The 10,994-nt window shown below is 40.3% G+C and overlaps 1 protein-coding gene across 1 annotated transcript in view; it reads left to right on the forward strand.

Moving 5' to 3' along the window:
- STMN2 (stathmin 2) overlaps nt 1-9,282 on the forward strand; it is a 40,218-nt gene extending 30,936 nt beyond the window's left edge. The window contains exons 4-5 of the mRNA XM_069854274.1: nt 4,218-4,409; nt 7,158-9,282. Of these exons, the coding sequence (XP_069710375.1) occupies nt 4,218-4,409; nt 7,158-7,217 (252 nt within the window). The 3' untranslated portion in view covers nt 7,218-9,282. The remainder of the gene's footprint in view (nt 1-4,217; nt 4,410-7,157) is intronic.
- Nucleotides 9,283-10,994: the final 1,712 nt, after the last annotated feature.

Raw genomic sequence — 10,994 nt, forward strand, 5'->3', positions numbered from 1 at the left:
ATTAGAGGAAGCCAGTGCCATAATGAGGTCTAACTTGAGCCAGTTCCCTTGCTTTTACATGGAAAAGTCCCAGCCTCAATTGCTTCATCTGAAAACATCACTACTTCAGCTCACCATTTCTTTTTGATTAATACCAAGGATGTACCTTTGTATTTATATTGCAGTAGGAGCCTTTAATCCTGTCTTCACAGTCTGCTCCATTAATAGTGTCTCTTAAATACGCAATAGACTAAGGAATACCAAGGTTAATGCAGCTTCTAACGAACAATTCAGTTTTAAAAAATCCAGCCAGTGAATGAATGTGTTATGAAAGTGGAACTGTCATCACTGGTAGTGTACTTCATACATTCTAGTAACCAAGATGGTTGGGTGAATGCCTTCAAGATGAAATTCCCTCTTTAAAAGCAGTTGTCTGAGCCCATTTTTTCACTTAAAAGCAATCCCTTATTTTTATCTCTGCTTAAATGACTTCAATATTTGTTTGTACATGTCAAAAATAGATAAATGTGAGAAAACAAAGTACCTGTTACTCAGATAAGTAGAATTTTCTTCCTGTAAGTAGTAATTAAGAAATCCATGTATCTCCAAAGCTGGTTTCCATAAATAGTTTTGCTTATAAAGTGAATATTTAGTTGTCTTCATCTATCTCTGGCCAGATAAACATGAGATGCAGATTTCCTTTTGCAGCACTAATCTCTGAAATCAGGGTGCACACGATCCTTTAGAAATATGACATGAATGTCATAGAAGTTTGCCCTATTAGCAGTCTTTTTAGTACAGTAGTACCTTTCTAGGAGCAAAACTATCTGTCTTAAAACATATTTATTCCTTCACACCTAGCACTAGACACTTCAGCTGTAGATGCATTGATAAACCCTTGTTATATTTAAGCAGTCTTCTAAATATTCCCTGTTGAGTGTTGCTTTTTCCTTTCTCCATCATTCCATGATTTTTTTTCTCCTTATTTATCTTTCATCCTATTTCTAGACTTTTCTACATATTTTCTCAGAACTGTACCAGAAGCACTTATTGCAAGCCATTTACAAGTGTGTTAATATATCAACTGTCAAGGATTTGAAAATACCCTTTCCAGCACTTCAAATAATACAATGTTGAAAATAAACTTGGAATAAAACTTCCCTCTTGTGTTGGAATCCTGTATCAAGACCATGGGAGTCCAAACACAGTGGTTAAAAGCCAATGCAAACAACAAAAGGAGTCTATTAATCCCAGCCCCACGAGGTATCTGGGGTCATTCATTTAGCCATTTCTGGATGTGTAGACTTTGAACAGAAAGGGTGGCCAAGTTCTTTTGCCAAATATGTTGGAAACCGAAAATCGTTGGACAATCCAGTACAAAAAACCATACCAACAGCCTTCCAAAATTGTCGTAAGGGAATTTCAGAAATGGTCTAAATGTCAGGAAAACAAGCAGACTCACAGCTGGTGTACAATGGCATTGAAAAAGAGGCATCAGTCTCAATGAGACTTGACTCATGGATGTTTTGTGGCAGGGAGGGCTGTCCCTTTATTTTGAACCAGTCCTGGCTGGCTCCCTTGAACATTTTGAGTGAGGAAAATGAACGTAGTTTATGGCATATTGTAAAGGAAAATTGCATTAGGGATGTCAGTTCTATGCAGTCAGTTCCTGAGGCCTGATTTAGTTTTCTCGGATGTGCTGGTGCCAATGCAATTTGCATCCAGTAAATACTGAATTAGACTATAAGGATTTTCTTCATTATCTTGCATTAGTGGACAAATTACTTCTGCATGTGTTGTCTGCTGGTGTTGCCTCCAGAACTGTGTGCACTTTGATGTGGAACTCTATTTTTTCACTGTTCTCCTGGTGTTATGATAAGAAGCAGTTTCAGAAGACAAAGAGTTTGAATGGAAGAAAACAAATCCTGAAAAATGGGCAAGTGCCCCAGAGTCTCAAAGTCATTGTGGTACATCACATTGAAAGCCAATGTTCTTTTAAAAAGTGCTGCCTATGGGCACATTCTAAATCTTACTTTTTATTACACCATCTCCGTAGGTCCTGGGTATGTCCTTGGAAATGTCTGTTTTCCAAATCTGAAAATGCTTGATTCTGTAACACATTGTGTATACATACTTCTAACACCATGAAATGTTAGCCATCCAAATTAGCAAGTCGCTTCTTAAATGTTTCATGGGAAGGGGCATTGCAATTAGTATCATATTATCTTTTCTACTCAAACTCCCAACAGGAAGGGAAATAGATTTTTAGATTATGAAAGTTAATTTTACATCACTTAAGCAAAGGGTTCAGAAAATTCATGCCAGTAACCAAAATTTAATGATGATAGCTCTTCCAAAATAAGATGAAAGGTTGCCATTGAACAGTAAATTAAATAGAAAACAGAACTTCACCAGCACTAGTGAAACTGAGCCACTCATGCTCGTCCAAACTGGTAAAGCAAGATGAAGATGTTCAATTATTTGTTTTACATTGTACTAAATTTTCAGAATAAATTTTTTATATTTTCAAATAGCCTACAGTTAAAGAAATGCTTAATACTGAGTACCTGAAATCAAAGATATTATTTCAAAATAACATGGGTTTATTATATGATTATTAAAGTTATGGATGCTTTTGTTAAACTTATAGAGGTTTTATGATTTTTTGATTAGGCTACAAAACTCCTTCTTTGCTCAGCTCTTTTTCCTTTAGGCTCATCTTCCACCCATTCTCCACCAGTGAAACTCCCTCTGCTTTTGGCTGCACCTGTCTGGGGTCTTTTTGTTCCCCTTTGCAACATCTTTTGGCCTGCACAACAGTTATTTTCTCTGAGTTAAAGACCTTCTAAATGTTTGCTGTGTTTCTGTCTGTTCAGTGTATGCTATAATGGCGGTAAAAGCAAGGAAGAGCTTTTGTAACGTACCAACCATTTCACTAGTCCATTCCCATCGACAAGTGCTCCAGGGATGAGAGTTGGAGAAATAAGCCCTTGACAGCAACCAGGCCAGAGGTGAAAGAAAATACAATAAGTGGCCAAGATGGATGAAAGTAGCTTTTTCCTCTGATCTCAAGCAAGCCATTACAGCCTTGCAAAGACAGATGTGTTTTAGTCAAGTGTTTTACTGCAAGATGTTCTGCCTGGGTTTTGCAGACTTTTCTAGAATCTGCTTAATTTGCCTCGTCAGTGCATTTGGCTTTATGTGTATCTTACCTCCCCCTAGCTGGATCTCGCTCATATAAAAGTATTGCAGCCTTTTTCACTCCATTTAAAGCCACATGGTAGAGTTTAATAGGATTCATTACCGCTAATTGTAAGTATTGGTTAAAGCCCTTAATTTAGTTCTAAATCTAATTCATTTTTATGGATAATGATGGCAACTGGGCATTGTGATCTGCACTGAAACACACACTTCTCTTCCCATAGCCATATTTCATTCCCTGAATTCTCTTTGCTTCTTGTGCTTTCTCTAATTTATTTTATCCAAAAGCATACAAGGTTGTTTATCATTTCCAAATAACCCATCTGAAACATACTGTCTCTTTGACTAGAATTGCCTGGAGGATGGGCCCAGTGCTGTAAGTTCTTTGGCTTCTCTCCTAGGATTAGTGGTTTCATGTTAGTAATTTGATTTAAAATAAATAACAAAGCTTATGTTCTGAACAATGAGTTTATGAAGAAGAAGAATACAGTATTGTGCATAGGCTGCGTCTGCTTAATTCAGTTTTCATCCTCCTTGCAAAATTTGAATTTTTAGCTTAAAACAGATAATAAAACACATTAACAGATAGTCTAAGCTAGGGGAAAAATGCACTGCTCCTTTGTTGGCAGCCTCCTTTTTAGCACTGTACCTACTTTCAGCCCCTAATCCCATATCTCTACAACTGAAATGCTAATAGTTAAAAGACTGCAGCTGTCAGAGGTTGAGCAACCACTGCAGTAACCCCAGCAACCCAGGTCAGTAACACATGACAGCATGTGTTCTTCTTAACAGAAGAGCTTCAGACACTTCTCTACTGCTGCCTAAGGCGTGTACCCCGCATTTAGTCAGTGCCTCTAAGCCCTTGTTATTGAAGCTAATCTGGTTTATAAACAGAAATGACCTTTCCAAACAGTGCATGTAACAACAAAGCAACAACTTTAACGCAGTTTCCCAAATCAGTGAACTGTTACCCTATGGTTTGTATTTTTTCCTCCATGTGAATGTTTTATTTCAGCCACATGTCTTTCTGTTTCCAGTCCCAGGAGGCCCAGGTGCTGAAACATCTGGCGGAGAAGAGAGAACATGAGCGAGAAGTGCTCCAAAAGGCTTTGGAGGAGAATAACAACTTCAGCAAAATGGCAGAGGAAAAGCTGATACTGAAAATGGAACAGATCAAAGAAAACCGTGAAGCTAATTTAGCTGCTCTTATTGAACGTCTCCAAGAAAAGGTAACCACACCATCACTCCTCACCCTAGACTAGAGAGGAAAATCTAAACACTGTCTTGAAGAAATGTTGTGGGTAGCTCTCACCTCAGTTGCTACAGTTGAGCAATTTTTAAGTCAGAGCCCCTACCTTTCTAAATAACCACTCGCTTTTGAAAGAGACTGAACTTCTATAATCACACGATCACAGCATGGCTGAGGATGGAAGAGGCCTCTAGAGGTTGTCTGGTCTAACCCCTCTGCTCAAGAAGGGCCACCCAGCACTGTCTGCCCAAGACTGTGCTCAGGTGGCTTTTGAATAGCTTTAAGGAAGGAGACTCCACAACCTCCCTGGGCAACCTCTGTCAGTGCTCAGTCATCCTCACAGTGAAAAAAAGTGTTCTCTAATGTTTAGAGGTATCCTTCTGTGTTTCAGTTTGTGCCCATGGCCTCTGGTCCTGTCACTGGGCACCACTGAAAAGAGGCTGGCTTTTTGTACCCTCCATTCAGGAATTTATGCACATTAATGAGGGCCTCCTGAAGCTTCTCTTCACCAGGCTAAACAGTTCCAGCTCTCTCAGCCTTTCCTCATAGGAGAAACTGAGATACACTCTAGTACCTTAATCTTCATGGCCCTTTGCTGGACCCTCTCCAGAGAAAGGTTGATTTCCTAGCTTTTAAGAAATGCAGTGAACAAATGAGAGGTCACTGGTGTTTAGATTTCAGCTTTCAAGAAAAGTCATTGATTAAATCAAACAGTTGTCCTGTGTCTGCAGTTCATAGTTTCTCAGAAGAGAAAGATGAAAAAATAACTTTAAAAAATGTTTCTTATACATCAAAAGGGGCCAGTTCTTCCACAACTCTTGCAACAAAAAGAGAGTAAAATTTTCTTTTGGAGATCTTTGGTACAGCCAAAAGAAACAGCTAAATCATTAACTGCACCAAGAAGGATCAAGTGTGCCTGTCTTCAAAACAACAAGAGAAGGAACATACAAAAAAAGATTTAGAAGTGTTAAGAAAAAATTAATTAATTCTGCTTGAATGTTCTCTTCCTGTTCTCAATGATGAACTTTCTATAATGTTAGTAAATTAACAAAAAGCAAATAGCTCTCAGTGGTTGTCAGTGGGGCCTTTCCCATAAGCACCTCTACTTTGATGGAGACAAAAGAAATCAGAGGGTGATGTTACAAGTGACTACGCAAATGGGATAATTCTTAAGCTTAAGAACTGTACCCAGATTGCTTAATATTTTTGCATTAGATTAGTTTGCAGGCACATATCCCAGAGCTTATGAAAACAAAGGAAAAGGGTTATTAGCCATCTTTGAGACCCAAAAGGAAATAAAAAAGACAGCTGAAGCATCTCTCTGTCCTGGGTTTACGTTAACAGACTGTTAAGTGCCATTTCCACAGCAATATGATGTCATATGTGCACAAAATCCAAAGAAGGCTTCTGAACAAAGATAACACATTTAGGAGCACTTGTACAGACCAGTAATGAAAAATTGCATGACGATGGAGTTTTGCCAATACTAGAGTGAACCCTGAATATACCAGAAAAGAAAAAGATATCCGGGTCCAAATTTTCAAAAGTTATACAGAACTGTGGACACCCTGATGTTTGGTGCCTAGAAATTCCTGCAATCAAAATAATTCCTGCATGCTGCAATTAACAGGAGCAAGCACAAGTACCATTTAAAGTCCAGCATTCAGAATTATAGATCTTATAAGAAACTGCAATTTACACAGTCGGTTGATGCAATGAGCTGTCTTGTCCTGTGATCCATAGTCCAGTTTGGACAATAAAAAGATTACTGATGACTTAATTGAGTTGCTGAGCATAAAATGCCCTCTAATACATGGAGATACCTAGGGAGTGTCTTAAATTGAAAGCAGCAAGGAATGGATATTTGCTTCTGTATTTGCCTTGTGCTTGTCATTTGTTTGCCTGGGGTTTTTTTCAGCGATCAAATGCAAGAGAAGTCTGGTAGTTTGACAATTGACAGGAGAGAGGCACCAAACAAAAACCTTAAAACCCAGAAGCTGCCAAAATTAGCAGTTTTATAAACATCCCAAGTTGAACATTCCTAAATTCATTTGGCAACTGTTGTTCCTGACCGCAGGCCCATTTCCAAAGAAGTATATGACTATACAGTAGCTCAAATAAGTCTTAATTAATTATTACTGCTTTTGTAAAAGGGAAGGCAGCATGGCTGAAAGTGAACAGAAGGGTTTAGCACTGAGTTTTGGTAACTGTGTCCCCTCTCCGTCACAGCCAGAGAAAGAAGAGAGAGGACACCTAGCTTCATCGTTCAGTCTAAGGGGATGTTCAAGATGTCCAGATTTACCCATCTTGGTGGAATTAAATTCTTGGAGCTTTATTTATGGTGCCTAAATGCTACAGATAACACAATAACTAACACTTCTTCTGCACACAGTGTGCAAGCAATTAATTCAAGCCCACTCATCCTTCCCTATACTTAGTCTAACATCTAGGAATTTGAAGGGCAAAGGAAGCTCTGTGAGGTGCTGAGGATTATAAGGCCATATCAGATAAAAGACTGAGCCTGAAAGCATAAGTAGAATGTAAGCATCAAACATGCCCCAAGCTGGTCTGGTGAATGACCTCTCTCCTACATTGCATCCTTTGAAGATGGTTTTGTTGCGAAAAAAGTTTTGCACAAGCATCAAATGCACAACATAAACACATTGTCATCAGGAGGGTCCCTGGAACGAGAAAGAGGATTGATTTTTCCCTTCTTGATGTTTTCCAGGAGAGGCATGCTGCAGAGGTCCGTAGAAACAAGGAGCTCCAGGTGGAACTGTCTGGCTGAAAACAGCAATGGTGGATGTGACCCATCCCCACCATTAATAAACTCCCCCTGCCTATATTATTATGGATCATGCGATATCAATATGGGAAATGTATGACATGGTTTAAAAAAAAAACAAGAACTCAATAAAAAACTTTAAAAAAGAAACAAAAGTAAAAACAAAACCAATGTGGTCTCTTTGCAGAATGATTTGCTTGATGTTTAAAAAACTTGGATCTTATTTTGTAAATACTTACATTTTTGTTAAAAAATACAAGTATTGCATTATGCAAGTTATTTCATAATCTTACATGTCCTGTAACAGGCTTCTGATGTTGTCTATTTCCACTCGACTGAATTTGCTGGGTCTGTTCATTTGAAGCACCTCACGTCTAATTCCATTCCCTGCGACTTTCATTCCAACCCACCACGAGGTCAGTAGTAGTTCTATGGTGCTAGAGACCAGCCATTGCCTAATAACCTAGAATGCTTTGCCATCAATAAGCTTTGTTGAAACAGTGACTAGATCACAGGTATGTGATTTCACGTTCAGCCGTCCAAAACAAAAGGCTCTTAAAATGTAGTTTCTTCAAATGCAACTTACGCTACAGGACTCTGTAGTGTGTTATATAACAGAGGTTAAATCACCACATGCAGTAGTTGTTGCTTTCGCTTTTTGAGGTGAGGCAACAAATACAGCTGTGCAGTAGAATGAAAGCAAGTGGGACCAGTTTGAAGCAAATTTAAGAGGCAGATTGTAACCATCAAGCTATGACAAATACCTGGTGATGCCAAACAGCCATACAAATGCTAATTGTAAAGTAAGCTTAATTCACCACTTAAAAAAATTATCGATGGAGCAACTAATAGATAACATCAAGTGGCTTTATCTGTAGGTGCCATGATCTATGATACTTATCTGATGCTACCACATTACATGTGTAACAGTACAAGAGGCTACCAAATATTTCACCTGGAACCCATGGGCCAGTTGGTACCTTTTTTTTATTTTGACACTGCTGACTTCCATTCATCATGACTTTTACTCTTCAGTGTTATCCAACCCTACCTAGTGACAGACATCTAGAACTAAGAGGGCTGAAGCAGGAGAATGACTAGACAGGGTGCTTGTGCCAAGTACACTATTACCAAACCAAACACATCATCCCCAAAATAGCTGCAGTTTTGAAGTTGTCCCTGCCCCCCTGGAGGTTGCTGCCTGCATATTCTACTCTTCATTAGTGCTATTTTCCTGTATGTCATTGTGAGCAAGCTGTGATTAATAAAGAATTGGGGTTCTGTGAACTGAAAAAGGGCTTGTCTCTTCTCTCGCTCCATTACTTCTCTGATACATCCCCATGTGAGTTGAAAAACTAAGGTAGACATAAAATCACGGAAATGAGACTTAAATTTAAGACCTATTAATAAACCAAGCCCCTGTCTCTGCTGATACAGGACTAATCCCTGCTATGTGTTTTCCAGTGCTTAGACTGACTGGATTTAATGATTACCATTTAAACCGAGCCTATAATTGTGACCTCTAGCACTGAGTCTATTAAAAAAAAGAACTAGCTATACACATGTGCACATGGACCCCTTAATCCTGACTCAATATCAGGGGAAAAAGTGGAATTTTGGGAAAGAAAAGTGAATAATGTAATTCTGGGTACATATGTGAATAGCTGCAGCAAGATTCTGGCTGTTAACACACTGATTTTCAGGGTAAAATGGATTCATTTACAGGATTTATTGAAAAATAGAAAACCACTAAGGAAGTTGCTGAGCTGCAGGCCAGGATATAAAATTGGATTGGACCCCATTTAGAACTGGACAGATGATCAAGAATTACCTCTGGGATTAGTTTTCTGATTTAAAGTCATGAAAGTGACATCATTTATTTGGGTTTTTTTGAAAGAAGGACCAAATATCCAGATCTGCAACAGTCTGTTTCTGACCTACGCAGCCTGTTTTATTTCAGAGGCAAGTTATGTCCCTGGAAGGCTTGGCCTGCAGTCAAAAAGAAGTAGAAGAAGATTCAGGCACAAGGCTGGAAGTTCAGCTCTGTGTGCAATGAGCTCTGTATCACAGAATGACAGGAGTACTGCAACTTGTTATGGTAGCTGAATTTCCTTGCCTAAATTCCTCGTCTATCTGGCAAAATTACCAGAAGTAAATCTGCCAGAGAAGCCAAACAGCAATCAATCTTTGAATCTGGATGTATGAGCTTTAATGTTGCCAAGCCTTCAAAGTTTGTATATTGCTTTAAGACCCAGTAAAAATGTCAAGCTTATATTTCAATTTAAGATCCAGGATCTTGGTTTGAGGGCTCCTGGTTTTTGGGTTCATTCCTTAGTGTTGGGAGGCTCTGCAAAGGGAGCAGAGTTTGTGGACGACACTAAGCTGGGTGGAAGTGTTGATCTGCTGGAGGGTAGGGAGGCTCTGCAGAGGGATCGGAACAGGCTGGACCAATGGGCTGAGACCAATGGCATGAGGTTTAACAAGGCCAAATGCCGGGTCCTGCACCTGGGGCACAACAACCCTATGCAGAGCTACAGACTAGGGGAAGTCTGTCTAGAAAGCTGCCTGGAGGAGAGGGACCTGGGGGTGTTGGTTGACAGCCGACTGAATATGAGACAGCAGTGTGCCCAGGTGGCCAAGAAGGCCAATGGCATCTTGGCTTGTATCAGAAATGGTGTGACCAGCAGGTCCAGGGAGGTTATTCTCCCTCTGTACTCGGCACTGGTGAGACCGCGCCTCGAATCCTGTGTTCAGTTCTGGGCCCCTCACCACAAGAAGGATGTTGAGGCTCTGGAGCGAGTCCAGAGAAGAGCAACAAAGCTGGTGAAGGGGCTGGAGAACAGGCCTTATGAGGAGCAGCAGAGAGAGCTGGGGTTGTTTAGCCTGGAGAAGAGGAGGCTGAGGGAAGACCTCATTGCTCTCTACAACTACCTGAAAGGAGGTTGTAGAGAGGAGGGAGCTGGCCTCTTCTCCCAAGTGACAGGGGACAGGACAAGAGGGAATGGCCTCAAGCTCCGCCAGGGGAGATTTAGGCTGGACATTAGGAAAAAAATTTTCACAGAAAGGGTCATTGGGCACTGGAATAGGCTGCCCAGGGAGGTTGTTGATTCACCTTCCCTGGAGGTGTTTAAGGCATGGGTGGACGAGGTGCTAAGGGGCATGGTTTAGTGTTTGATAGGAATGGTTGGACTCGATGATCCGGTGGGTCTCTTCCAACCTGGTTATTCTATGATTCTATGATTCTAAGTCACTTACAGTTTTCCCTGTCCATTGACTTGAATGAGACCTGATTGTTCTTCAAGCCCTTTTCCTGTTTGTCCTGCTGGCTAAACTTGCTCGGAGAACATGCCAAGGACAAATATCTTGTACTGAAATCAAGCAGGGCAGCCTGCCTCCATGGGGCTAAGAGCTCTCCCCCCACAAACAAAGATGTCTACATCCAGAGTGCCCATTGGAATGGTCCCTGGCACATGCTTCCCCCAACACAGTCCTGGGCATTGCCTGGGAAATGCTTTTCAACAGGTACCACAACTGCATCAGTGAGACAAGTAAAGAGCAAAACACTGTGTGCACTGTAGACCCATATCAGAGCCCATGCTCTGCTCCTGCTCTCTTGGATCTTCAAAGAGTTGTGGGCCTAGGGTTCATTTTATTCAAGGTATAACTATATTTTGAAAATCTGTTTGCAAAAACATTGCATATTTGATATATAATAGCAAATGAGCTGCAGCATGGCCATTTCTCTATATCACTACTGTTCCCTTATATTAATTCCTTATA

The sequence above is a fragment of the Phaenicophaeus curvirostris genome, chromosome 3 (assembly GCF_032191515.1).
Source record: "Phaenicophaeus curvirostris isolate KB17595 chromosome 3, BPBGC_Pcur_1.0, whole genome shotgun sequence".
In the NCBI taxonomy this organism is placed as follows: domain Eukaryota; kingdom Metazoa; phylum Chordata; class Aves; order Cuculiformes; family Cuculidae; genus Phaenicophaeus; species Phaenicophaeus curvirostris.